The following is a 27,630-nucleotide window of genomic DNA, read 5'->3' as shown; positions in this document are numbered from 1 at the left end:
CATGCAGCTCCCTCGTGGCTGGTCTGTGGCAGTGCTGCAAGTGCATGGCAAGAACAAGGGTAGAGATGGGCGCTCAAACTCCGCGAATGGCCGATAATCGCTATCGATATTTAATCTCGAGGGCCGTGTGATGCACCAACTCCGCTTGTTGGTATTCAGACTCGTAACTTATTGGAAATAAACTAATCAATTATATTCCACTGTCAGATACAGTCTGTTGGTCATCCATGGCGAGATTAACTAAGGCCTGGACCATCTGCGGGATCAGACGATTTTTGGCTAGCCTAGAGGCCTCGGCTTGGAGCTGCTCCTTCCAAGAGTTGCACGCCGTGTGGAGCATCTTGTTCAGCACTTCGTGACTCACGCCGTCCAGCACACTCTTGCACAAGTACCGGGGAATGCCCGGACCGCGCGGAGAGCCCTTCCAGTGTGCAATTGCCTTGTAGTCAATCTTGGCGTACACCTCTTGGAGAAGCTTAAATGCCTGATCGAGGAAGAGCGCGATTGGAGACCTGCGGTTTTCCAGCTGTACAGGTGGCTGGCCGCGCATTATGTAGATCATCTTCGTCTTGCCGCCGACTCGGTACCCGTGCTCATTGATCTCTTCTTCGTAGAGGAGCTTGCTCGTGAGGTCGCTTATCTCTGCAGGTGCCTTGGACAGGTTGTGCTTGGGATATCGGATTGCCATGTAGACAATGAGCCAAATGAAAGCCTCGATATCGTCTTCGACCTTGATTGGCTTCTTGGGATATTGTAGAACGAGGGCAGAAGCGTACGCCCACGTACCCTAGAAGAGCAGCAATCAGCAGTCTTCGATGTCTCACAGAGGCGGGACACGTACGGAGAAGGCGTCTCGTTCATGTTTGCGTTTGATATGGTCCCGGAACATAGCAACGTCCCAGTCATTCATAAACGCGTCGTTACTCTCGACATCTATCAAGATGTTGCCGTCACTGATGTCGTGGTGAAGAACGCCGGCGTACTTCCACGCACATTCATGTGCTTCACAGACATCAGTCAGTCTGGTGCTTAGTAAACAGAAAAAAAGGACTTACTGTATCGAGCGCATGCAACGTAGCGCAGCAGCTCCGGGCTTGTTGCGGCCGTCCCTAGTGGACGCCCCACGTTGCTGGTGACCAAACGTGTGTGGACCCGAGCCACCGCATTGTCGCTGTAGGGAAGCCCGTGCATCAAATGCTGCGACCGGGTCCGGTGGTGCTCGATATCGCTGCCAGCCTCGAGTCGTGCGACGCCCAAGACACCACGTCCCCTGATGTACTTGAGGGTGTCGAGCTCGGACCGCATCTCGTCCAGCCAGCGCCATTGGTCCTTGAGGAACGACATCCGGTCTTCCGCGAGGTCGTATACGACGTACCCCACTGTGCTGCGTCCTGCGAGCGGGCGACGGGTGGTGGCCGGGCGGCCGATGAGGTACTTCTTCATCTTGCGTGGGAAGGGCACGTTGACGCGGAGGAGCCCGGCTTCGCTATCCTCGTCGGAGTCTTCGCCGCCCATACCTCCCAGATTCGGGAAGAGCACCCTCAGTTTAGTCAAGTCGTCGGCTAGGGTAGGATTTATAGCCGGACAGCTGATCTGAAACGCAATCAGCAAATACAGGACACGTCGAGGATAGTTGACACATACTTCGTAAATTGGATATTCGTCCGCGTTATCGAGAATGTTGTCGCGATGCTCCACGAGGTATACATTCCCTGGCTCATACTTCCGAAGCCTCTTGATCTGCTGAGGCGAGGCCAGCTTGACTTGGTCATCGAAGCCTTGGTCCAGTGGCGGAAGGTAAGCCAGCCGGAACACGGCATTCTGCAGTTTGTAGAGATCGCAAGCCAGGTTGATAGGCTTAGACACAATACAACCGGCCCGGTCCCGGCGAGACAAACGAGCCGCAGACTGAGAGATGTGGACCATGAAGATGTCTGTGTGGTGCTCATGCAAGAGTCTCGGGGGCGCGCTCTTCGAGCTGTCGCCGTGGTTGATGTCCAACAGCAGTGTCTATGAGGAACGTTGGTGCTTTGTTACGTGTTTTCTTGCTGCAGTTCTCGGGGGGAAAGACGGAATGCCGCCGTGGACTCGTCTGTGACCACCTCGACCGGGGAGATCATCCACGTCCAGTAGTTCTTCGTCGTTACTGTCTTCAACTTTGTGAAAAATGCAGCAGCCGGGCCGAAGGCGTCCGCACCGGGTGCCTCTGGAATAACTCTGAAATGACACAGACAATCGTTCAGGACCGTATTGAGCGCATCACACTACAAAACATAGTCAGATGGGGGCAGGCGGCTCTTAGTGATAGAGACGAACCAGAACTTTGGGCTTGCAGTACACATGACAACGTCGCTCATTCAGAGTACAAGGAGCGTCGTGCCTCGTGCTCGAGCGGAAGGGACGAGCGAGAAGTCGGTTCGAAAGAGTGTAGCAATGTGATGGTGACTGAACGAGACGCGTTCAAGTCTTTGACGTGGTGAGTCGCTGATCCGACTACCCGGATCGGCGAGTCATCCAGCGAAGTCGAATACAGATGTTCGATAACCAAAGGTGGATGTACGATTTTTATAGAGTCAACATAGCGAGTACAGCGAGTAGCGTGCAAGAGCCCGGCCGTGCAAATTCAAGTCCCTTTTTTTAATAGACGCGCAACTAATAAATTAATAACCAACCGCGCGCGCCGACGCTATTTCTTATCGCATATCGCTTCGGGCGCAAGCCGAGCCTGGAAATGAGTAGCGCTCGATCCTATAGCTGATATAACTCTCTCTCTCTCAGAACTTCGTGGGATGCAAGAATGATGCTGGACCCAACAAGGGCTGAGCTAACGGCAGATAGAGAGCGCCACGGCGCAGAGCAGATCACCCTAGTAGCCATACGGGGTCGTCTTCTCATTTTTTTTCAAGTACATAGATATTTTATTGTATTTACCAGAGAACTCGGGATGATCTACCGCACCATCATCGACATATTCGACACCAGATAATCGCATGCATACAGCACCCCAATTCACATACCCCGTTCACGGAAAGAGTGAGGTGTGCGAGTCTAGCCGGATGTGCTGAACAGTTCCTCCAGTCTGTAGCGAGGAGTCATGAAGTGAAATGCCACATATCCCACCACGTGGCTCTCCCATGCTTGCCTCTCCTCGCCTTGTAAGATTTCTCGGCCCCTGTTGACGGCGTCCACGGCGTCTCCGAGTGTAGCCATCAGGGTCGCCTCGATATCCTTGCTAGTGACGCAAGCACGATCATGAATGAAGTTATTCTTCTCGTCGACAAGTTCTTCCTTGTAGAAGGAGCACAGATCACTGAAAAACTGGCGTCAGAAGATGTTGCTCCAGCAGACACTGAGAAGTGGACATTACTTGACAAGGACGGAGATCGCAATCGCCTCACTAGATGGGCAGAGCTTAGTATGCTACTTCTCAAGAGGTTAAATGTACTTACGGCATCGATTGAATATAACTAGACACGTCGGGGAAGTGTGTCTTATCCCAGATGCAGTAGGAGTATCCCTCGCCGAGCCCGTTGCGAGCGCGCTTGTACAGCGGATACCCACGGGCTGAAGGATGTAAATTCATGGCCTTTGTCTCCCTGTCGACCAATGCACAGGCGACAAATTGCACGGTACAGGTGGCAATGATAGTGGCGCCATAGGGGTGGAAGAATTCATGCATCCGACGAATATTATCCGCGAGCAAGTCAAGCAACGGGTGAAGCTGCTCGCGTCCGACGTGGAATCGTTCGGGAACTCGGCGAGTGCGTCTACGCCAGTGTCGAAACCTTCCACGCCAGCATCGAGATCGTCGATGCAGACGCATAGCGCAGTCCACAAGGCAATATGGACCTGTGTCTCGACGGGAGTGTGTCTGTACGCCATCTTCGCGATATCAATCCCAGTGGTGAGGCAGTGTTCGAAGCGGTTGGGGGACACGCCGCCGAGATTCCATGTCTGGACTTCGGCGTGTGCGAGCCTGTCGATCTCGTCGCCGAAAGCCGATGAGTCAAATCCAGGCAGCGGGATGCCTGTTCGGTGCAAGAACTCTGTGATTGTCTTGCGACAAAGATCCGGCTTGTGAAAATAACACGTTAGATAATGATAGGATAGTGTGGACCATTTACACACCAGAGAATTCGCGTCGAGTGCTGTATCTGGCAGTAGGAGGCCATTTGGAGACATGATGAGCCTTCTGCAAGAGATAAGACCATTAGTGAGTCGAATCATGGACGAAGGAGCGCAAGCAACACCAACCGATATGCTTAACGGCTGTGGGGGCAAATACTGGAGTGAACAAGCTTTCGCTCGACCAGGAGAATGGAATATCAATGAAGTCAGAAAGTGCCTGTTGCAACCATGAATATACTCGCAGGCGTTATATAATGTTCGGCGAGCGTTCTGAGTTCCAAGACAAACAGCCATCTGCGGCACGCAATAAGGTTCTACGAAGAATCAGTGTCAATGTAGAGAGGTATGCATGCACTGGCTGAGCTTAATTTGCGCCGAGGCGCTGGGAATTAAGCGCCAAACCCTGGTCTACTGTAACCAACCCCGGGGGTGTGACATTCAAGCCGGCATCTGTGCGAGCAACGGCGGATGCCAAATTACCAAAAACAGTATGTTGGGCGGACTTTTTGGAGATTTCCGTTGGAATTATCTCGATTTTGGGCTAGATTTAGTGCAAATCTCCGTGACAAGACCCAAAAATTGTAACCGGAGAGGCCTGTGGCGCGTGACGTCGCTCTCATTCAAACTCGTACAGTACCCTTCCCACACTAAGGGATAACTTACAGCTAGTTGCAAAACGATAGGCCACTTTGAAACCTTAGCTAGTACTAGTACTGTACCTGTACGACCAGTCCGGCGCGTCACGCGTCACATAGCTCCCGCCCGCCGCTTTCCACATTTTTATCTGCTACAGTCGTTTGCATCAGACTCCTGACCAGCGCCTAAGGGACGGGAGCTTTCTCAAGCGGATTATCGGGTTGGGTGATTATCGGCTATCTTGTAATTACCGTTTATATATACTACGTCAGCGGGATTTGTGTCTGTGTCAGCAGAATTTGCGTAATCTTTCGAAAGGCTCACCGTCCCTACACAGCTGCACGGATGAGACTGAGGTGACAGTATCTGAGAGATATTGAAAATCACGCGGGCGCGATTTCGGCCATTCGGGAATCTGATCATTGAGCATTGGTTTTTGTCTGACCATGTCACACAAGTCTCAAGATACTCCGCATTCGAGAATCTGCCAATATTCTCTGCGCTAGTGAATCATGAGTCCGTGTGCTAAAAATTCTGCGCCTAAGACTTGTGCAAACGAGTCTCTGTGCTCGCAGCACTGACTGCCATCGTGAGATAACATGAAGCGTCGACAGCCTGAGCATGAGCCCGATGAGACCAGTGTGGCACTCACAGAAGACGATTTTATTGAGCCATAATGTAAGTACAGCGAGACTCTAGCCTGCACACGGTCACCCGGACCTAACTAACGAGACCCCAGTCTTCAGAAGCAGTCGTCGGTATGGCTTCGACTGCACTGTCTGCGGAGAACTAGGCATGTCACTTCGGAAAGCTCTTCACCACGAAGCAAGCGCACGTCACACGAGACGAGTACGCGAGCTCGACGGCCGTGTTGAAAGCGATTTATTTGAACCTGTGCCCGCCCATGTCCCGAATGTGTCGAACGCGTCTCACGACAGGTGGGTTAAGTATGTGTCCCGTGGTGTTATAACTTTGATATACTGCTGACATCTTGGACGGATAGGTGGCGAGAAGATATGATAGCTCAGGACGAGAGGGATTTCCCCAAAGGTAATCTAGGTAGTGGTTTCCTTGAGGACGACGACGATAGCGTTCCGGCCCTGTCTATGAGGGGCGAAGGTACCAGCGAGCTTGACGATGAGCTTTTCTCCGCCCTGTAGCCTGTGACTCCGGCATCTATTGCAGCTTACTGCCTGAGTTGAGATCATACATATGTTCTAATGTAGTCTCCTGCCGTTTATTGTGGACTTCTAAGTACGGAATGCAACTCGAACGGACGTGTGTTCCGAGGCCTGAGGCCTGAGGCTCGGTGGGCGCCAAACTGTGGTGGGGAGATCTCGGATCGGGCGTATTTCGCATTGGACAGAATCATGATTTCGGTCGGACGAATCTCAGACAAAAACCAACGCTCAAAGATCACGATACCCCGAATCATAAAATCCGCCAGATCTTGAGCCCCACAGTCTCATCCGTGCAGCTGTGTAGGCGACTGGCACAAATTATTGGCGCGCGTGCTCGGCAGCTCGGCAAATGTCCCAACAATTGTTTTCGTCGCTCGGTTTTCCGAAAAATAAGCGATGGCGCCTCCCCGCCTCGCTCAACCCTAGAGTAGGAGCTTCATCTGCGGTACCTGCCCCGCTGTAGATAGAAGCTGTTCTAATACGATTTTAGGCAGCTAAGGCTCTATTTTATCTGACAATACACATGTGAGGCAAATAAGTGAAGAAGCATCAGAGTTCTAAATTATGCAATGGAAATTAATGTGACTGAAGAAGGTGAGCTTTCCACAGATCTTCCTTCCACAGAGAGCAGATTGAGTATTAGGATAACTGAATTCAGCACATTTCCGCAGAGATACAAAAGTGAGATCAGTATGACAATCAGTAGAGTCCTGGTGTAAGCACCATAAACACATCCAGTCCATCCTCCGCATTTTTTCAAGAAGTGACATCAAGGGATCAAGGTGAACACATGAAATGTTGTCGGAAAGGTGGTATATAAGGCGCAACGTTGCCGTGCAGTCATCGCGGCGTCGTCAGGGACCTTACTGGAGAGAGCGGCGCAGCTGCCATAGTCGCTCATCCACATCTTTCACAGTCTCACGCACCTGCTTTAGACAGGAGATGCGGCCATTAGAGACATTAGAATCAATTTCATGGCTTCTGAAATGAGCAGTCAAGCCGCCACCTGTTGTAGTTCCCAAGATACTACAGGTATGAGCGGGAGGTTCTCGAAACCCTCGCTTAGGGTTGAGCGAGGCGGGGAGGCGCCATCGCTTATTTTTCGGAAAACCGAGCGACGAAAACAATTGTTGGGACATTTGCCGAGCTGCCGAGCACGCGCGCCAATAATTTGTGCCAGTCGCCTAGGGACGGTGAGCCTTTCGAAAGATTACGCAAATTCTGCTGACACAGACACAAATCCCGCTGACGTAGTATATATAAACAGTAATTACAAGATAGCCGATAATCACCCAACCCGATAATCCGCTTGAGAAAGCTCCCGTCCCTTAGGCGCTGGTCAGGAGTCTGCGTTTGCATATGAAACTGCAGTCCGTGATTTTGTTCCAGTATTTGTTCCGTACAAATTCGCCTTATCTGGTGCGGTGGTAGTCACGGAAAGTCACGAAAGGATCACAAACCAGCAATGTCGTCGCACTGGCTTTTTTGTAGCTAAGCTTTCTCTGCGATGGCTTACTGCAGACTTTTGACGGCCCCGCCTGCATTTTTTGTGTCCGTAGCGCGGAATCTCTGAAGGCGAACGCTCGATGTGCCTACCAGCGCCTAGTGTTATGCCAAGCGCGCGTGTGGCCCCTCCGCCTTTCATCTCGCAAATACTTAACGTCGAACTAGCTTCATTGCATTCCGAGATATGTGTAGCAATTAAAATATTTGAACATTTTTTTCAGATACTTTGAGCATGTCGTTCCGCCTTACCTCGAGCTGAGTGAAAGAGCGTGACAATGTGCGCTTACAGCACGCATTGCCTTCGAAGGCAGTATTTGTACGGAGCAAATACCAGGACAAAAATCGCGGACTGCAGTTTCATATGCAAACGACTGTAAATCAATATTCGATTTTTTGGGCCTACGGCGCAAAATTTACGAGAAGACACCTACATGCGCTTTCCATAGGGCCCTTACAGCTAGTTGCAGCTACCCCTAATTCTCTCCGCTACAGCGATTGCAGCCCCGCTCGGTGATCTCCTCGCATCACGCAGCAGACGCTTAAACGTGTACCATCGTACGCGTTGAATACCGACAGCGGGTGCGCTTTGTGCTATTCAAGAACGCTTTGCCGAAGGTTAACCAGTATAAGGAAGCAAAAGCATTGGGGTTGTGAGCTTTGGATGCGACTCATTAAGCAGTTCACCGGCCCAAGGCCGATGAGCGCTACGCAGCTGCCCCTAATTAGATCTAGGCCGGAGCACCGTGCTAGCAAAGGTTTCAAGGTGGCCTATCGTTTTCCAATTGGCTGTAATGAGAGCGACCATATCGGAGAGCCGCAGTCACAACTACGCTCTATGATATGCGACATGGCCAATATGGCAAAGCCATCCAAGGATGAGCCTGTGGCACATGCCGACCCGCTCCATGACAACACTCAACCTCGCTGCCATTAGGCCTGCCTCGCTCTGGATGGGCCTTGTGGAAGAGCAGCATGCCTAGAGAAGTAGCACCTCATTCATGCTGTTCATTGTATGAAGAACTCACCCACATAGTTGCTTAGGCTTGCCACTACGCCTCAGTACCGATGCGTCAGCCACTGAACAATGGCCAATCGTCGACCTCGTGTTACATCTGGTGGTTCTATTCGTTTTTGCCTCAGCTGAAGATCTAACTGCGTACAGTCTAGCAGCTCCATCCGCCACGGCCCAGGCCAGCTTAGTGCCCCAGCGACGGCGTACGAGAAGAACAAGGCTTGAGTCCAATACGCCAATAATTCCGCAGTACAATGCCCCGCGCACTACACTATCTAGGCGCACTAAAAAGCTTCTTTGCCCCTTAGCTCTCTTCTTCCTGTCACATCGTGTTGGGATCCATCTGCAGACAGGCCTCCTGGCGCCCGCTACCACATTGTCACGCCCTCCAGCATGGAAGATGCGACGCTTTTGCATAGCTAGACCGATGGCCAAGTTCAAATTGCGCTCTTCACAATCTTGCCGACAAACTCGAGGTCAACTCGCATCGGTAAAACGCTTAAATGGCACAACGTCGTTCATGCATCTTGGGTTTGGATAGTTATTCGAAACGCCATGGTAATGTTAATAAACACCTTCGTGATAGGTTCCAACAACACTTCAGGCATGCTGAAGTACGAAACTATTCTCAGACACCTCCGACGCCCTGCCCCTTTCCTCGTGAGCGGCAGCAGCATCTCATGCTCGAGCTTCTGGCAGACAAAATGTGCCGGGTGCTCGATTCCTTTTGCCCATACGTACACGGTAACGGAGTATCTCGTCAGCATCGTGCGTCAATACAACTACATGCTGTTCGAGAAGCAAAAGGGCAGTGTGCTGCTCCGTCATCCCGTGGTTCTGCCTTACGTGCCGTATAAACGCGCCAGGAACGGTATCTGCTTTCCTTCAGAGAAGAATCAGCTTTCTGGACGCGTCGGCGCATGTCCAAGTCATCTCGTGAGTGCATTATGTCGTGCTATGGCTAAATGCGTCTGTGCTCGCTAGAAGCTGGAGAGCGGAGCATCTTTGTGGACATCAGGTATGCGCGTCAGAGGCAAACAAGATTGAAACTTTGTAGTCTAGCATTATCGGCAAAGACGCCGGGAACGTTGAGCGCAACCCGTGCATCCTGCAGAGTGAGAAGGACGAGAGGACGTGGGAGCAATTTTCGGCAGGATAGGTCACGTTCTACTTGCGCTCGCCCCGCCGCCATAAGCTTGTCACTACCTGACTTGCTGCTAGTCGCCTTGAGGTTCAGACTACTGTTAACGTGTTCTTAGATACAGGTTCCTTTAACAGGATTCAAGCCCCCACATTGCCTGGGACATACAGCCTACCACGGATACATATTGCCATACGTGTATACACAACTTGAAACTGTCATTTATCCTGCTCTGGATCTCTTAAAAAAGAATAGTCTCGCTGGTTGACGATGTGTCTTACAGTGTGCTGAGCCTCCAGCGGCCGAACTATCATATATTTGGATCTGGATCTTGACCGGTCTTATTCTGTGAACAGTCGAAGCCATTCCCGGCAGACTGATGTGTGCCTGCCGTGGGCGCGACGCCACAGCTTACACGACGGGAGTCTACGTGTTTCGGTCAAGCGGGCGGGAGAATGTTGACGCTCACAAACGGACTAATACCCCGAATATCCGAGTTTCGATACTACGTCGGAAAGCTTGCTCGAAGAAGTGGTACTTCAAGCTTCAAGATTCATACGACTAGTCTCGTAAACCAGACCCAACCCGACGACGTTTCCGTTTTAGGAAACTCCGTCAGTTTCCTAAAACGGAAACGTCGTCGGGTTGGGTCTGGTTTACGAGACTATCATACGACTCCGAAATGCTCAGACCCTTGTCGTAGGCTGTGCTTGCATAGGCAGTGCACCTGACAAATACCGATACCTTCCTAAGACGAAAATGATCTTGAGTCTCACGGCGTCAGCACCGTCCGGGCGTTGTCTGTGCACCTGTCGGTTCAAAATCATTGCAACGAATGTGTGTTTCTAAACAAGCCACATAATGAGTCTCCTCTCTCCGTGCTAGATTGGCAGCTAAGTGCATAACAATAAAATTTTAGGGATCTGAGGGTGCGTGCGAAGGGTCTTCAAGCTTCGAGCTTCGAGCTTCAAGGGTCTTAAGTTGTACTGCTACAACTCCCCGAGCCTGTAGGGCGCTCGAGACTGGGGATTGTAGGCGCTGGGGTGGCGTTTGCAGTCACCCTCGGCTCGAGGAGTGCATGACTACCACCGCGCCCAAATTTATCCCCTTCCAGAGGAGAACCCGTGCCTCCAAGATTGGCACTTTCGGGTGTTTTTTATCAGGACGCTTCGTTGCTCCTGCCCAAATGGCGTCTCCCATACCATACCCTCGAACCTTGCGCTTCTCTGCGCACACCTACTTGCCCTACATGGCATCCTGATGTCTTTGGATCGGTGCTGCGCGTGTCAGTACTGTATTGCCGGCGCCGATAGGCAAAGAGACGACAATACGTGACTTTTCAGACGCAAGAGCACTGGTGCATGCCGAGAGGGCCGCGTGATGCACCAACTCAGGATAGGTGTCCTCAGACTCATCTCTTCAAACTCAATCCTGCCATGAAAAAAAAAAAACAGAGATATTTTTATTCCCCTCTCAAATTCCATATATTACTCATTCATGGCAATACTAGCTAGAGCTTGGACCATGTCAGGAAGATTTCTGGCTAGCCTGGAAGCCTCAGCTCGGAGCTGCTCCTTCCAGGAGTTGCACGCCGTGTGGAGCATCTTGTTCAGCACTTCGTGACTCACGCCGTCCAGCACACTCTTGCACAAGTACCGGGGAATGCCCGGACCGCGCGGAGAGCCCTTCCAGTGTGCAATTGCCTTGTAGTCAATCTTGGCGTACACCTCTTGGAGAAGCTTAAATGCCTGATCGAGGAAGAGCGCGATTGGAGACCTGCGGTTTTCCAGCTGTACGGGTGGCTGGCCGCGCATTATGTAGATCATCTTCGTCTTGCCGCCGACTCGGTACCCGTGCTCATTGATCTCTTCTTCGTAGAAGAGCTTGTTCGTGAGGTCAACCATCTCCGCAGGTGCCCCGGACAGGTTGTGCTTGAAATATCGGATTGCCATGTAGACGATGAGCCAGACGAAAGCCTCGATGTCGTCTTCAACCTCGATTGGCTTCTTGGGGTATTGTAGAACGAGGGCAGAAGCGTACGCCCACGTACCCTAGAAGAGCAGTAATCAGCAGTCTTCGATGTCTCACAGAGGCGGGGCACATACGGAGAAGGCGTCTCGTTCATGTTTGCGTTTGATGTAGTCCCGGAACATAGCAACGTCCCAGTCATTCATAAACGCGTCGTCGCTCTCGACATCTATCAGGATGTTGCCGTCACTGATGTCGTGATGAAGAACGCCGGCGTACTTCCACGCACATTCATGTGCTTCACAGACGTCAGTCGGGCTAGTACTTAGCAAGCAGAAACAATAACTCACCGTATCGGGCACATGCAACGTAGCGCAGCAGCTCCGAACTCGTCGCGGCCGTTCCCAGCGGACGCCCCACGTTGCTGGTGACCAAACGTGTGTGGACCCGAGCCACCGCATTGTCGCTGTAGGGAAGCCCGCGCATCAAGTGCTGCGACCGGGTCCGGTGGTGCTCGATATCGCTGCCAGCCTCGAGTCGTGCGACGCCCAAGACACCACGTCCCCTGATGTACTTGAGGGTGTCGAGCTCGGACCGCATCTCGTCCAGCCAGCGCCATTGGTCCTTGAGGAACGACATCCGGTCTTCCGCGAGGTCGTATACGACGTACCCCACTGTGCTGCGTCCTGCGAGCGGGCGACGGGTGGTGGCCGGGCGGCCGATGAGGTACTTCTTCATCTTGCGTGGGAAGGGCACGTTGACGCGGAGGAGCCCGGCTTCGCTATCCTCGTCGGAGTCTTCGCCGCCCATACCTCCCAGATTCGGGAAGAGCACCCTCAGTTTAGTCAAGTCGTCGGCCAGGGTAGGGTTTATAGCCGGACAGCTGATCTGAAACGCAATCAGCAAATACAGGACACGTCGAGGATAGTTGACACATACTTCGTAAATTGGATATTCATCCGCGTTATCGAGAATGTTGTCGCGATGCTCCACGAGGTATACATTCCCTGGCTCATACTTCCGAAGCCTCTTGATCTGCTGAGGCGAGGCCAGCTTGACTTGGTCATCGAAGCCCTGGTCTAGTGGCGAAAGGTAAGCCAACCGGAACACGATATTCTGCAATTCGTAGAGGTTGCGAGTCAGGTCGATGGGCTCAGACACGATGCAACCGGTCCGGTCCCAGCGAGACAAACGAGCCGCGGACTGGGAGACGTGGAGCATGAAGATATGCGTCCGGTGCTGATGCAGGAGAATCTCGGAGATACACTCTTCGAGCTGCCGCCGTGCTTGATCTCCAGGAGCCGTGTCTAACAGGAATGGCTGCTTCTTTCTGCGTGTCCTTTTACCGACGCTTTCGGGAGGAGCAAGATGGAATGCCGCCGTGGGCTTGTTTGTGACCACCTCGACCGGGGAGACCATCCATGCCCAGCAGTTCTTCGCTGTTACTGTCTCCGGCTTCGTGAAACATGCAACAGCCGGAGTGAAGGTCTCTGCGTCGCATGCCTCTGGAACGACTTCGAAACGACACGGAGAACCGCCAAGCACCATATTGAGTGCATCGCACTACGAAGCTTAGTTAGATGGAAGCAGGCGGCTCTGAATAAAGAAGACATACCAAAACATGAGGTTTCGTCAGCATCGCATTCGCACGCCTTTTGGTGCCACGCCCTGAGGCCACACTCTTAACGAATGGCTTGGAGCACCTAGCGGGAAGCTTGCTGCTGATGAAATTATCGAAGAAGACATCCAGTGAGACTTCGAAGTAGAGAAATTGGTCTCTGCCCATCGCTGCTCGTGCGAAGCTTGTGAGAGAGCGTACAGGAGGAGGAAAATGCGGAGGATGGGGTGTGGCGAGAGGCTGGCCTCTTTTATAATCATGAAAGAAGCAAAGGGTATTACCTTAAGACGGGTCTGCCGTTGAAACATGAACAAGGCCAACATATTGGACAAAGGAGCAAAGGTCAGTGCACGCGCAGCCATTGGGCCAAGGAGTTGCCACTCGTTGCTGGGCGACAAAAGCAGAGATCGGTTGTGGCGGCCAATCCAAAAACCCGTAAGCGCCAGGTGTTCACGTTCGGAAATTCCCGCTGTGCTTAGTCCCTGTTGCTGACTCAAAACGATTTGAATAACTGAGAGTTGTGCTTTGGCCTCGTTATTTCAGGTGGCTCACGAATATTCGGAAGGATATCTGCGGCAAAAGCTTGAAGGTGTGGCCCTTTTGCAATTCCACGGCATATTAACCTGGGGCTTTGTCTGGACCTTGGCTTACGAAAAGCTGTATCGAACTAACACCTGTGAGGTTCCACTGCATCAAGCCCAACGCAGATCTCGTGCTTGGCCGCATAAGCGTAGGACTGCATGTATGTCTATTCAAGAGCGACACGAGGCTAATCTGAAGGTGAGAAGCTGACCGGTCTTGCTCAGTGCGGCCGGTTAACGACGTCGTACTATAGCTAGAGGTGCACCTGCTGTCTCAGCCACTCTTTGGCGACCACGCTGACTGCATAGTGCGATAATTCGGCACGATCGACGGGGCTATGTGAGTGGTGAGTGGTGACGCTATTGATACAGTATCGATACATTATGTACAGCAAACGACAGCAAATGCGACTGATAGTAGATGTTACGACAAGAAAGTATGGTAAAGTTCTAATCTACAACGACAAGTCCAGAGTAACTCTCCTTCGACACCGCCTTGAGCATGATATTAATCGGATCCAGCTTCTGCTTCGTCTTCTCTTCCGCGCTCGCTTCGATCATCTCAAAGTCTTCCTCTTCGGCGTCGCCCATGAACACCTTGAGCATCGCGGGCGAGAAGCCGTTCATGAGAGCAACGCCCTTGCGCTCGTGTGTCACAGGGTGCGTCGTCTCGCGCGTGGCGAGGTTCCAGTAGACGATCTCGGGGAGCTCGTACCCGGCCTCGCGGAACTTGCGCTCGATCACATCGTGGCTCGTCTCCCACGCGTCTCTCCGGCCGCCGCACGCCGAATCGAACTGCATGTCTGAGAAAACGAAGAGGCGCTTGACCATGTCCTCGGGCCTGACGTTGTTTTCGACGGCGAGCGGGAGGAGGAGGTCGAGCAGGACGCGGTCGAACGCGGTGTTCATGCCCCACGCGGACTTCTCCATCGCATCCAGCTTCTGCACGAGCGTCTGCGCCGGATCGAGCCGCACGACCTCCGGTTCCGCCGAGAACGTGATGAACGTGTTCGCGAACGGCGGCCGTGCGCAGCTTGTGAGTACGAGCGTCAGTGCGATGGCAGGGAAGATCGGCTCGACCGAGCGCGACTCTGGTATGGAGAGGTAGCCCATCGAACCCGAGACGTCGCAGATCGCGAGGCAGTTGTCGAGAGTGCCCGCCTCGCGGACCCGGTCGAGCATGACCTTCCACTGCGCCTCTATGCCGCGCAGCTTCGTCTCCGCAACGCGCTTGTGGAAGTCCCGGATGTTGTGTGAGTTGGGGTTAGGGGTGTAGTTGACGTCGTTGCGGCACTTGGCTGCCTCCATAATGAGCTGGTGTGGAAGGAGGGTCGCACCACTGATCTTGGCCTTCCCGCCCTCGACATCATCGAGATACTTTTCGAAGCGAGCTGGGTCGTGCCGGTAAAAGTTGGGGAGGTTCCGCTGCATGCAGATGGAGGGAACGCGACGATACTGGATCTCAGACCACCGGTTCGTAGACATAAGCGACTCAGCACAAGAGAGCGCTTCTCGGAGTGGACGGAGAATCCAACGTTGATAGAAAGAGCGGAGGATGTGGGTATCGAGAGTGGTGGTTGGGGTATCACGAGAAATGGAGAGCGTGGGACGAAGATGGAAAGCGGGATCATGATAAATGAGCAGGGAGATGGCAGAGGACAGGTTAGTGACGCGATCGTGTGAACATCCAGGCGAAGGGGCCCATTTTCCGGCGAGGCTAATTTGACGAAGGATTGCCGTGCGTTCTTCCCCGGGAGACATGGATGCAGCGCGATCCGCCAGAATAGAGTCCTCGACGAGCCTTTCAGCGAAGAGTTGTGCAACAGTAACGTAAAGCGCGCGGATACGGGGCTCCTTCAATGCTTCGACGAGCGAGGTGTGGAAATTAGAGTTTTTGGCGATCCGGCGCTCCCGAGCTTCGCGCTTTTGATGAGCCATGTATTCCTGGTGCTCTTCCGGCGTGCGGCTGGTCCTATCACTAAGACAGGATTTCCAGCGCGGCGCGGAGTGCAGGAACGGCGCGGGACCGTCGAGAGGGCCAAGCTGGCGGCAGACCGCAAGCGCCACGACGTTGAGAAGATCCTTCCAGTAGCCGTGCGGGGCCGTGACCTCACTTTTTCCGAATTTGCAGACGGGTTTGATGAGCTGAGGGAGGTTGGAAATCGCAGTGCGGGGGTGATTTTCAAACAGCCAACCAAAGGCCCTAGTATACATGAGCTACGACGACAGGCATCAACGGTGACCACACTCACTAATAGAAGGCTTCTTTGTCACTTTTCCCATCATGGATACTCCTGCTGTTCCAGATGATGCGGAGCGTCACCTCAGGATCTACCGCCCAGGCCTTCTTTAGGGTATCACCAAGGTCGGAGTCGAACCAGCCAGGTCGGAGCGACTGGAATGCGTCGAGCGTGGGAGATAGAGTAGACTTGTAGGCGGGGTCCCAATTTTCGGTGAGAGTGCGGTTTGCAGCAGCCTTCAAAGCATCCATCATAGGGTGGTGAGGTTCATCCACATTCATTTTAGGTTCGACAGAATGATCGCGCTTGGGCAAGAGGACGTCCAAGAATTTCTCATCATAGAGTTCTGGGATAACCGGAAGAGTCACATTCTGGCAGGAAGCGGCGGCAGGTGGGGCCATTTGGTGTGCACTGCGAGAGAGTATGGGGTGTAAGTCGAGGCTGACTCGACGTCGTGTCTGCCCGACGACGTGAACCTTAAATACGCTCTCGCCTGCGCATGCGCACCACCTCGCTCCCGCTACGCGCAGCATTGCTCCACGATAATGAGTCGACAGATGAGTGGCCTTGACTCCAGCGGCGCCGACGCGAGGTGACTCACGTCGAGGACAATGTCACTACGAACAGGTGGTCAGCATTGGAATACTACGGGAATTAGGAAATTATTCTGTACAAAATTGCTCGTGCCTTCCACTACAGGCACTCAAGGACGGATACAACAGGGAGCAACAATAAATTTAGAGCCTGTGTGGACGGCGTTCAACTTCCGCGTTTGGGCTTGCTCGGTGATTGCCGAGCAGCCTGTACTGCATCTAATCAGCATCTCTAACACCCCTCGTGCGGGAGGACGATCCTTTCCCCACAGAAAAACGTGTTCGGAGGCTTATAAACTGGGTTAAAATGTGGGAAAATAATATAGAAAATGTTTACCATACACTTGTACGATGTTACGAATATTTCATGCGCAAGTTTGCTTAACCGCCTATCTACTAAATCTCGACGGCAAGATTCTGCCAAATTAGGCTGTTTCTGACGCTTAGATAGGTCATTGCTCTGGAGTCTGGGCTTGTTGAGGGGTCCAGAGTCGAAATTATTATAGAGGTAAAAAAAGAAACCCCTCGAACAATTTATCTCGATTTGTGGCAATTTTGCAGGCTCCTGAGCGGCCTAAGGGGACGAGAGCTTCCTCAAGCGAGGTTGGGCGATTATCGGCTATCTCGTAATTACTATTTATATCTACTACGTCAGCGGGATCTGTGCCCATGTCAGCAGGATTTGCGTAATACAGTGAGGCCTTCCGTTTCATCACGGACTTTGTTCCGTGGGTCTACATCGTTGAAGATTTCTGAACGGATGCTTGCTACGCGTGCCTCAGCACCACCGGGGTCTGCTTGTGCCCGGATCCCTGCCTACTCGGCGCGCGCGGACCCTTGTCGGGAGCCCCATGCCATCTGCTCATCGCGTCTAATCTACCCACAATACTCCTTCCGAATCGAAGATTCAGACAACAATCACGCCCCAGACAATGAGTTCAAGACTGTTTTCGAGAGATGCCCTGCCCCGATGTCCACGGTTTTAGTTTCATTACCGCTGCTACACCTTACCGAAAGTAATGTGCGATGCCATCATCATCATACATCACATATATAAGATTGTAATGAACTTCATTTAGAAGTTTGTACTACACAGTAGAAACTCTGTAGGCTCTCGCCCTAGTAAATCCTTTACGGCAATGGTGCGGGTTCCCTGCCGGTCATAAAATCAGTGCGCCACTCAGCCTGAGTCTTTTCCAGGTACCAGACATTCTCTCACCGCGTACAGCCACCATGGGCCCCGTGGTTATCCTTAGACACACGGTTGCGTAATGCGCACTTGGCTAGCACTAGTGACCCTATGCATCTCGGGCGCGATCCTGCCCCCATCGGACCTGCTCCAGTTTCGAGAGGAACGGACCCTAGCTGGGCAAGCAGTACGCCTGGAATGGCCCCACTGCTCATGATATAAAGAGCGCATCTTATGGCTGTCTGCTACCGCAGTCCAGTCCTACTTCACGCCCACCAATCACTAAACAATGGCGATCGTAGACCACGTATCACAGTGAGTGCTCTTATTCCTTTAGCCGTAATCTTGGACTAAGGTGGACACACTTTGGCAGCCCCACTTCGTACCCCGCAGCGAGCCAGCTTGGCACCAAAGCAATTCTGCACGAGCAAAGCGGCGCTCAGGTTCAAGACGACGACGATTCTGTAGTACGATGTCCCAAGTCCCAGGCAATTTTATGCACTGACACTCGTTTCACCTTTCAGCTCTCGCTGTCCCGTCATGCTGTGTCAGAATTCCTCCGCAGGACGGGCTTGCCTGTGCCCACAACGACTGGCGTCCCTGATAACGCCGTCGCCGCGCGTATCCATGCCGCCATCGCCGACTGGGACTTTGGCGGCATCTCCACCGACCGCATTCGCCGCCACACCGTCACCGCCACCAGCATGGCGACTACGACGTTCGACCACAACCACCCCGACACCCAAGTGCACATCGCGCTCTTCACGATCCTTGCGCTCTGCGTCGATGACCTCGAGGTCGACTCGGCTGCACTGTCTGAGTTCGTCGAGCGCCTCCAGACGGGCAAGGCGCAGCTACACCCCGTTCTCGAGCTGCTCGCCGACGCCGTGCGCCGGATGCCCGAGTTCTTCCACCCGTACGCGGCGACAGCGATCCTGATCGGGACCGCGCACCATGTCAACTGCACGCTGTTCGAGAAGCAGACAGACAGCACACCACTCCATCCCGTGGCGCTGCCGTACGTGCTGTATAAGCGGGCGAGGAACAGCCTCGGCGAGGTGTACTCGTCATTTGTCTGGGACAAGTTCAACTTCCCAGACATATCGGCGCATATCCAGGTCACCCCGTGCGTGCTTGGTCTTCCATATTATTACCGTACTCGTACTTACTGATCGCGCAGGGAAACGATGATCTACCTGGACTATGCCAAGTGAGTGCATCGCTGCTCCCGTTGCGCTCCTCGTGCTAACCGTTACCCAGCGACATCCTGTCATTCTACAAGGAAGAGATGGCCGGCGAGCGGCACAACTTTGTGCACGATCGTGCGCACGTCACGGGCAAGGACATTAAGACGGTGCTGTCGGACATCCTGGACGAAGTTGTCGGTGCCGTCGAGCGTGCCAGGAACATTCTGCAGGGCGGGAAGGAGCGTGAGACGTGGGAGAGGTTCCTGGCAGGCTACGTCGCGTTCCACTTCCTCTCGCCACGTTACAAGCTTGCGCAGCTTACTGATACCACCGCCGTGTGAGCAGCCGTCTTGGAGTGCTGTCAACGTCGGTGTTTATAGATTGTCTACTACAAATTATCAAGCTGCGAGTCACCTCGGAAATCTGCCATCGCGTTTATAGATTCTTCAATAGGGATGATATCGGCCGAATTCTAAGCTACATATTGTCTATAATATGCAATCTGTCGCCGGTGAACAGTTATCTGTCCGGGTATCGGAGGGAAGGCGAAGTTCGTACAGCGTTCCTTGCGTCGTGCCAAATCGATAACGATCAAAATGGCATATATCATTGGCACTGTCATATAACATGCCATCGTGTGAATTGAAGAAGCGCCGTACTGCTCGTGGACCAAAAGCATAAAAACATTGAATAGACGAAGCAGCACCCCGCACAAGCTCCCCTAGAATATATAGATGGTAACTATAGAATAAGTGTTATTGCTAGCCCTACAGTTGGGTTTGGCATTGAGATTATCACCCTGAACACTAATGGCTCGCATGCCAGGACGAAGCTTCCCCACTGGCAGGCAGATGACACATTTTCCAGCTGCGAGCTGCGTTCAATCTTTCTTGATAGACATCCGTTTTACATTACTTCGGAATCATTTAGAGCACTGGCAGTACTAGTACAAAACGAGGCAATTGGAGCAGGAGTGGAAGAATGCATGATGGATGAAAATATCAGCGCGTCTCACATGGATGGCTACGACATCAAAGTCCGCCACAAGTACAAGCCTAAGCCTACTCGGCACCGTTGAACAGCTCCTCCAGCTTGTACCGTGGCGAAATGAAGTGAAATGCCACATATCCCACTATGAAGCTTTCCCATGCCTGCTTCTCCTTCTCTCCCTGCAGGATCTGTCGCACCCTGTCCACGAGGTTCACAACATCTTCCATCGTGTCCATCAGAGACGCTTCAACATCTTTTCCAGCGACACGGGCGCGGTCATGAATAAAGTTATTCTTCTCGCCGGCGAGCGCTTCCTTATAGAACGAGAGCAAGTCGCTGAAGTGAGGCTTGATATCAGAAGAGTGATACTCGGGGACAGAGAGGAGACACATATCCTACTTGATATAAATGAGGTACGAAATTGCCTCACTATCGGCACCTATCAGAGACGTAATTCGGCCGAGGAGTCAGAGATACGCACGGGATCACCTGGATATGCGTTGATACGTCGGGGAAGTGCACCTTGTCAAAGATGCAGTACGCATAGCCCTCGCCGAGACCGTTGCGAGAGCGCTTGTACACCGGGTAGTCTCGTGCGGCCGGGTGCACCTCCATGCCTTCGGTCTCCTTATCGAACAATGTACAGACGACATACTGGATTGTGCTCGTGACGACCGACGCTGCGCCGTATGGGTGGAAAAACTTCGGCATGTCGCGTAGCGTGCCCGCGAGTGCGTCCAGAAGAGGGTGGAGCTGCGCCTGGCCCGCGTGGAACCGCTCCGCGAACGCGGCGACAGCGTCCTTGTCGACCTCGAAGTCGTCCACGAAGATGCACAGCGCCGTCCAGAGTGCAATGTGCACCTGCGTCGCGACGGGCGTGTGGGCGTACGCTGTCTTTGCGATGTTAATAGCCGTAACAACGTGACCTTGCAGCCGTGGGGGCAGGATGTCGCCGACACCCCATGTAGCGGCTTCTGCGAGCGTCAGTCGATCAACTTCGTCGCCGAACGCGGACGCATCGAAGGCGGGCATGACGATGCCAGTCCGGCGCAAGAACTCGGCAATCACGCGGCGGCAGAGATGTTGCTGAGGGAGTATTACAGGCTCAGCACCGCCGCGCGGGGTACTATATTGGCCACAGACATACCGGAGATTTGTCCTCGAATTCTTTGTCGTCGGATAGCTCGTCCTTGGACGCAGGTGTCAACACCGCAACGCTACCCTTAGTTGCGGGAAAGCTTCATGTCATATAGTGAGCTATCATGGTACGGGGGAGCCTCCATGACGCACCAGTGTGTTTGGATAACTGGAGACATGCCGTGGGTGTGCTACTCGGAGTAGAAGACTTCTGACGAGTCATCTTTGCTGCTGCGGGAATCTTTATACTCCAGAATGTATCCCTTCAGACTTTTCAGGCAATTCTTAGTTCAGCAGAGCCCTTCTCCGTACTTGCATGTCCAAGCGCGACTAAACGGCGCGTCTATCGTCAAGGGTCCGGCGAAGATGACCCGGTGCGACGATCGCACCTTTTGAGTGACTTTGGCCAGAACAAACATGCTGCGCGCGTTCGGGTTTCGCTTGCATGACACTGTGTACATGCCTGAGGCTAGCTCAAATAAAAACAACTTCCGCCACCGCCGGAATATAGAACGAATTCAAGCCGACTGGCCCAAAACTTGAGTAGATCTACAGATCTCCAGCCATGAATGATGGCGCTTAATCTCTTCATCGAGCGCTCATATTTAAGCGCCAGATGCCAAGGGATACTCTTCCTCTGCTCTTCCCGCACCAGAACACGCTGAGACTTACCCTGTGCCATTTGAGAGAGCCGCAGACACGGCTGCATTGGTTGGCTGTGACTCAGCTTGGCGCGGATGGTACGGCGAAACTATCAAAACCCCAGCTGTAGGCAAGCCAAGCTGAGCCGTAGCAATATTCGATCTCGCTGCCGTTGGATTTGTCTTGCTTTAAAAAGCTTGAAAAAAACAGCAGCGCTCTCAATGCTGTTACAAATATTTTATGCTCCTCGCGATATCACAGGCGTGTCTCCTGGCTTCGTGCCTCTGCAGTCAAGTCTGCCCCTTGTTGCCACTACCAGTGCCCCAGCTGCTTGATCGTAGCCGTTATAGACTCCGTATCATAGTGGGTACTTCTATTATTTGAGCCACAGTTTTTAATCTAGCTATATACGCTTTGTCGGCCCCACCTCGCACGCCGCCGCGTGAGTTAACATGGCTCCGAGCCTCCAAAGCGATAGCGCACAAGAATAACAGGATCTGGGATCTACACAGCGGTGATTCTGTGGCACGATATTCACGTATTGTATAATCTTGACTCTCTAACAATCGCCACACCTTTAATCTCTCGCCTCCCGTGACGCTGTGTCGGAATTCTTCCGCAGGTTTGGCGCTCGCTACGAAGAGCGCCTGTGGCAATGCTACCACGGAATGAGACCTTGGTAGCATCTCCGTAGACCGCGTCTACCGGCATGTTGTCACGGACTTAAGCATGACAATGAAGAAGTTCATGCATAATCACATCGATACCTAGACCGTGTACATCGCTTTATACCGCGCTCGCGCGCAGTGTCAACGACACACACCGGTATCGTTCACCACGTCAGCTGTACGCTACTCAAGAAGCAGACATACCGTGATATGCTCTATCATGTGGTTTTATCTTACGTCTTGCGCATGTCATGCCAGGAGAGGCACCGGTGGAGTTTCCTCGTCATCCGTTTAGTCGAGTTCAGCTTCCCGGACGCTTGCCAGACGTATCGGTGCATATTCAGGTCACCCCGTGCGTGTTTTGTGTCTCTCTATGGTCAAATGCAGTTGTACTCACTGGCCATGCAGGGAGACGATTACCGTATCCACCTGGACTATTCCAAGTCAGTGCTTCACTGCTCCCTGTGTACCTCACCTCTCTCGTGCTAACCGGCGTCATGATGTCCTGGCGACATCCTATGCTTCTACAAAAAGATGGCCGAAGAGCGGCCTAATTTTGCGCACGACGGTGAACACGTCACAGGCAATGGTATTATGGTTACGCTTTCGATCATCCCGACGAGATTGTCGGCACCGCAGAGCGTGGAGACAAGGAATTGATTCTTGACGAGCTAAATCGCGCGAGTTTATCCCTGCTCGGCTACAAGCTTGTGGAGCTTGCTGCAGCCGCATGATCAGCTGTTAGTCGCCTCCAGGTTGGGAATACTGTTGACATGTTCACTGATTGCCTACTACAAACTCCAAGTTCGACTGATAGAACTTAAATCCATTTATTGTCTGGAGCATACAACCTACCATTAACATACCGTCATCAATCAATTACCGGTCTTCTAAGAGAGGAGTGTCTAGGACAATGTGCCTTACGACGCGTGAGGTCTCGAGTGGTCGAAGTACCATATAGACCCATCCTTATTCCGCGAGGTATTTTAGCCCTCTCTGGCAGATTGACATGGACCTAACGCGGACGCAATGATACATTCTACGCGACGAACATCTTCGAATTTTAGCACGTCGGAAATCCTGCTCGAAGAAATTAATTCCGACCAACGGTGTTAGGCCAATTCAATATTGTTCAAGAGACGCGCCAGTATCTGGAATATCGGCAGCGTAATATCCGATTTCTCAGAGGCTGAACATTGGTCAACGTATGCCGTGGTCACGGAGGTGCAGCGTCTATGGGGTACATTCGGCAGTTGCCGATATCCGCATCTGAGCCGAAAGCAGAACAAGTCCTTCTTCCGCTCGTCAGCAGTCTTCGCGCCTTGTTCGCACGTCTGGGAGTCTAGTTGGGGATTCGAGAGCGCTGCAACAGCTGCGCGTGTCGGCCATGTTGCCCAACAAAGCTCCTCTCCGCGCCCCGTCGGCAGCGGAAACCTCGGGGATTCGCCGACAGCTTCGTGGGTGTAATTTGCCAAGGGTCTTCAGGGGCTGCATCGCTTGGTGAGCGGAGGTTCAAAGTTGCCGGATTCACAGGACGCCCAACGGCGTACATGGTGACCACCACTCCCGCGGGCCATATGCCCAGATTCATCTTTTGCTAACGGTTCCGCGTCTCTGAGCTCGGTGTTTGTGAGAGCACGCTTCGGTGCCGCCCAAGTGTCGGCTGCCACTTTGTGCTCCAAAACTTTGAGCTTAACTGCACACACCTACCCGCTATACCTAGCGTCTCTTAGCAGCTGATGTCCTTGGATCGGCGCAGCCGGGTCGGTACGGGCCTTCGTCCGGCGTCCGACACCCTTATCTCGTGGAAAATTGACAAGGCATGCACACTCTGCGATTTGATCGCGAGCTCGTCTCGCTTGGTTAGGAAAGCATGAAGAAGAGGTGCGCCGGGAGAAGCGCCCCTGGTTTGCGTCAATAGCCGCCTGGGAATTCCGAAGCAGTATGCCTTGAGGTATAAAGACTCCTGCGGTGACGAGTAGCACTTGCCAGAAGAAATCCCAGTCTTCTACTCCAAGCAGAACATCTACCATATGTCTCCAGTCGTCCAAACTCACCGGTTCGTCGCGTCAGCTTCGTGGTGCTTGCAATGACTCACCATTTGCTGTATAGCACTCTCGCCGTTCAGGACAGCGTCTCAGCACTGAAGCATGAGCCCAAGGACGAGCTATCCGACGATGAGAAATCTGAAGCCGAGTCTCTGGTACGTCCATGGCCTGGCGCGTCCTGCGTGGCATTATTGAACCTGCTGCTTCCTCTAGCCATATCTCTGCCGTTACGTCATAACCGAGTTCCTGCGCAGGACCGGCATCGCCATGCCTACATTCGACGCGTCTACGTTCGGCGATGAAGTTGACAAGTTGACCTTTGCGGAGGTCGCGACGTGGGACATGGGCAACGCGTCGCCGCGGCGACTGCACCGTCATGTCGTGACGGCGATTAATGTCGCAAAGACATCGTTCGGACACACAGCCGTCGCAACGCAGGTGCACATCGCGCTCTGGACCGCACTCTGCATCTTCATAGACGACTTCGAGATTGACACGGGCGCCGTCGCCGCGTTCGCAGAGCGGTTCCATGCGGGTCAGTCGCAGCTGCACCCGCTCTTGGACGTGTTCGCGGGTACGCTGCGCGACATGCCGAAGTTCTTCCACCCATATGGCGCCGCATCGATTGTATCGAACACGATCCAATACGTCGTCTGTACGTTGTTCGACAAGGAAGCGGAGAACATGGAGGTACACCCCGCGGCGCGCGACTATCCGGTATACAAGCGCTCTCGCAACGGCATTGGCGAGGCGTACTCGTACTGCATTTTTGACAAGGTGCACTTCCCGAACGTATCGACGCACATCCAGGTGGTCCCGTGCGTATCTGACCTTTCTCAAACGGAATACTCATTGCTGACCGGCCGCCGATAGTGAGGGTATTTCGTACCTCGTTTATGTCAAGTGAGCTTTCCATTCTCGGTTAAGTCCCCAAGCGGCGTTTCTAATGAGGTCTTTCCTAGTGATCTGCTCTCGTTCTACAAGGAAGCACTCGTTGGCGAGAAAAATAACTTTATCCACGACCGCGCTCGTGTCACGGGCAAGGATATTGAAGCTTCTTTGATGGACACAATGGAGGACGTCGTGGATCTCGTAAATAGAGCTCGGCAGATCCTACAGGGAGAGGGAGAGAAGCAGGCGTGGGAGAGCTTCATTGTGGGATATGTGGCGTTCCACTTCGTCTCTCCACGGTATAAGCTTGAGGAGCTATTCAATGACGCCGAGTAGTCATATGTCCGCAGGGGGCTTTAGTCTCACGACTACCCATATAGAATACGCAGACGTTTTTTTTCAATTGCTGACACTTTTCTATTTCTGTCCTAATTACCTCGTTTTGTACTAGTACCGTTCTGAACAGGCTCCGGAGTTACATTTACCGAAGTCAATGAAAGTCTTAGGTTGGATGGTCTTATATCGAATAGGTCAAATGCTCTAACTCCAGCGTCGGATGCTGTGGTAAACACGCTGGCAACATGCACGGACTTCAAAACACCAATTAATCTGGATACGAGCACCTGTGGTCAGTCTGAGTCTCCCACAATATTATTACAGCCGTTCGCAAAAAGCTTAAGATAGACCCAGTTCAATTCCGACTACATCACGTGAGCGAGCGCTGTCACGCTGCGTCTCTTTTCGCAGGAGCAAAACTCGAATTAATCCATAACTTCGTGTGCGCACAACAGCTCAAAAATTTACAACGGACATCTTGTAGAGAATATATCGCGCAGACAGCAACGTCAAAACAGAATCGACGTGCCAGCATAAGCCTTTCGCAGGCCGAGAGAGCGATTGCGAACTAGACACCTGACTGCCCGCGTCTTGCCATCCGCGATGGGTAGCACGGGTATTCGACCCATAAGGACCCGGCCAGTACCAATTGACCCCGCAGAACCTGCATGGAAGGAACAGTATGACCACACTCTGTACGTAGTTATGTGTCATCGCGAGTAGCTCTAAGCATGTGACGAGCTAAAAACCTAAGACAGTGTACTATAATCCCATTGGACTGCCCGTCTCGATTCTCCCGCGTCGGAGTTTGTGTTGGCCCGGCAAGAAGAAGGATAGTCGCTCTGGCCGCTTTGACAGCAAGGCGGCTGTTGGAACGCGCGCCCATCGATTGTCGCCCCTAGAACATACCCCGGCAAAATTCGTGATGGCAACGTCGCGGAGTGTTCCTCGCAGGACGAAAAGTAGCAGTGCCCTTCGCACGACCTTTGCAAAACACCGGTAATCTGCAAGCTTCTTTTGGCTTGTGTATGGCCTAACATGCGATCGGATAGGCTGACCGCCGGGCCTGCCAGATTCTTCTACAGCATTTATAAATGATAAGCACATGACAACCGTTTGCAAAAAAAGCTTGTCACTTCGACAAGGGGAAAAGAAAGAAAGAAAGAAGCCCGAGGCAGACAGGCGCCCTTTGCTTATCGGCTCGGGCTGATCCCGGAAAAGGTCCTCTGACATAAGCATGCCGGATAGTCGTCACTGTCTGGCACAATAGCTAGTATTTTAAAATTTACAAAAATATTCTAGCACACTGTAGATGTTAAATTTTATATTGTTGGATTTATATATATATATGCGATGACTAGAAGATGCCGGTAATGAGGAATATCGCTGAACTGAAAAGGCGCCTAAGATAAGTGCTAGTCTTTTCCTCTACTGATAAGATAGACCCAGTTCAATTTCGACCAGTGTCGTCACAGCGTGACAGTCACGTGCGTGTTGCGGAAACGATGATGATAAGTACAATAGTTGGAACCCTCGCTGCTTGTTGTGAAAGACTTCGCGCAGGCGGGGGATTCACGAGTAATCAAGGATAAAATCCAAAAATAATACTACATGTTCTTATATAGCTTATCTACTTCCTAATCTGGTCAGACCAATAAAATGTACCTTAGGAAGCTGAGACTAAGAGGAAGCATAACGAGGGCGCAGAGCCGAGAGTGCTCTGCGCGGGTTATATCTAAAACGGGCATGACAGATCCATATTGGGCATGACGACCTAAGCGCGTCATGTCGGTATCCCTACCGGCGCGGCTGATGCGCATCCGGCGCCTCAGATACTACAACACTGCTCAACAGAGAGAGAGAAGATGTGAATAGACAAACCATAAACATGCCCAGGCTTTCATACAAATGAACTCCTCGCTATGAGGCGAGTTCCGC

At 52.6% G+C, this 27,630-nt stretch overlaps 7 protein-coding genes across 7 annotated transcripts; 3 read left to right on the top strand and 4 right to left on the bottom strand.

Annotated features, from left to right (window-relative positions):
* Positions 1 to 3,048: 3,048 nt before the first annotated feature.
* PHACADRAFT_98817 (uncharacterized protein) lies at positions 3,049 to 4,182 on the bottom strand (the record flags this gene model as incomplete). Its single annotated transcript, XM_007398178.1, has 3 exons — positions 3,049 to 3,310; positions 3,450 to 3,753; positions 3,786 to 4,182. 3 exons carry the CDS (start codon positions 4,180 to 4,182, stop codon positions 3,049 to 3,051), a joined length of 963 nt encoding a protein of 320 aa, XP_007398240.1.
* A 1,377-nt stretch (positions 4,183 to 5,559) lies between these two features.
* PHACADRAFT_197978 (uncharacterized protein) lies at positions 5,560 to 5,924 on the top strand (the record flags this gene model as incomplete). Its single annotated transcript, XM_007398177.1, has 2 exons — positions 5,560 to 5,711; positions 5,768 to 5,924. 2 exons carry the CDS (start codon positions 5,560 to 5,562, stop codon positions 5,922 to 5,924), a joined length of 309 nt encoding a protein of 102 aa, XP_007398239.1.
* A 5,167-nt stretch (positions 5,925 to 11,091) lies between these two features.
* Positions 11,092 to 13,535, bottom strand: PHACADRAFT_211233 (uncharacterized protein; the record flags this gene model as incomplete). Its single annotated transcript, XM_007398176.1, has 5 exons — positions 13,188 to 13,535; positions 12,512 to 13,135; positions 11,923 to 12,460; positions 11,710 to 11,870; positions 11,092 to 11,655 (listed from the first exon to the last, which is right to left on the bottom strand). Exons 1-5 carry the CDS (start codon positions 13,356 to 13,358, stop codon positions 11,092 to 11,094), a joined length of 2,058 nt encoding a protein of 685 aa, XP_007398238.1. The 5' UTR covers positions 13,359 to 13,535.
* A 686-nt stretch (positions 13,536 to 14,221) lies between these two features.
* Positions 14,222 to 16,262, bottom strand: PHACADRAFT_163867 (uncharacterized protein; the record flags this gene model as incomplete). The annotated part of the gene is made up of 3 exons (XM_007398175.1): positions 14,222 to 15,988; positions 16,018 to 16,022; positions 16,046 to 16,262. The coding sequence occupies 3 exons, from the start codon at positions 16,260 to 16,262 to the stop codon at positions 14,222 to 14,224; spliced, it is 1,989 nt and encodes a 662-aa protein (XP_007398237.1).
* A 1,901-nt stretch (positions 16,263 to 18,163) lies between these two features.
* Positions 18,164 to 19,428, top strand: PHACADRAFT_125351 (uncharacterized protein). The gene is made up of 4 exons (XM_007398174.1): positions 18,164 to 18,260; positions 18,318 to 18,919; positions 18,974 to 18,999; positions 19,050 to 19,428. The coding sequence occupies exons 2-4, from the start codon at positions 18,498 to 18,500 to the stop codon at positions 19,319 to 19,321; spliced, it is 720 nt and encodes a 239-aa protein (XP_007398236.1). The 5' UTR covers positions 18,164 to 18,260; positions 18,318 to 18,497; the 3' UTR covers positions 19,322 to 19,428.
* A 530-nt stretch (positions 19,429 to 19,958) lies between these two features.
* PHACADRAFT_259972 (uncharacterized protein) lies at positions 19,959 to 21,188 on the bottom strand. The gene is made up of 4 exons (XM_007398173.1): positions 21,118 to 21,188; positions 20,452 to 21,056; positions 20,370 to 20,399; positions 19,959 to 20,306 (listed from the first exon to the last, which is right to left on the bottom strand). The coding sequence occupies exons 2-4, from the start codon at positions 21,000 to 21,002 to the stop codon at positions 20,042 to 20,044; spliced, it is 846 nt and encodes a 281-aa protein (XP_007398235.1). The 5' UTR covers positions 21,003 to 21,056; positions 21,118 to 21,188; the 3' UTR covers positions 19,959 to 20,041.
* Positions 21,189 to 24,807: 3,619 nt separating this feature from the next.
* PHACADRAFT_148190 (uncharacterized protein) lies at positions 24,808 to 25,855 on the top strand (the record flags this gene model as incomplete). The annotated part of the gene is made up of 2 exons (XM_007398172.1): positions 24,808 to 25,283; positions 25,428 to 25,855. The coding sequence occupies 2 exons, from the start codon at positions 24,808 to 24,810 to the stop codon at positions 25,690 to 25,692; spliced, it is 741 nt and encodes a 246-aa protein (XP_007398234.1). The 3' UTR covers positions 25,693 to 25,855.
* Between the last annotated feature and the right edge of the window lie 1,775 nt (positions 25,856 to 27,630).

The sequence above is a fragment of the Phanerochaete carnosa genome (assembly GCF_000300595.1).
Source record: "Phanerochaete carnosa HHB-10118-sp unplaced genomic scaffold PHACAscaffold_7, whole genome shotgun sequence".
NCBI lineage: Eukaryota > Fungi > Basidiomycota > Agaricomycetes > Polyporales > Phanerochaetaceae > Phanerochaete > Phanerochaete carnosa.
The sequence above is the reverse complement of the archived record's forward strand: the minus strand, read 5'-3'. Positions and strand labels throughout refer to the sequence as shown.

Coding starts and splice junctions, on each gene's coding strand:
- PHACADRAFT_125351 (XM_007398174.1), top strand. CDS start 18,498: ATGGCGACTACGACGTTCGACCACAACCACCCCGACACCCAAGTGCAC. Junction 18,920..18,973: donor GCGCATATCCAGGTCACCCC/GTGCGTGCTTGG, acceptor CTGATCGCGCAG/GGAAACGATGATCTACCTGG. Junction 19,000..19,049: donor GATGATCTACCTGGACTATG/CCAAGTGAGTGC, acceptor GCTAACCGTTAC/CCAGCGACATCCTGTCATTC.
- PHACADRAFT_259972 (XM_007398173.1), bottom strand. CDS start 21,002: ATGCCCGCCTTCGATGCGTCCGCGTTCGGCGACGAAGTTGATCGACTG. Junction 20,400..20,451: donor ACGCATATCCAGGTGATCCC/GTGCGTATCTCT, acceptor AGGTGCCGATAG/TGAGGCAATTTCGTACCTCA. Junction 20,307..20,369: donor TCGTACCTCATTTATATCAA/GTAGGATATGTG, acceptor GCCTCACTTCAG/CGACTTGCTCTCGTTCTATA.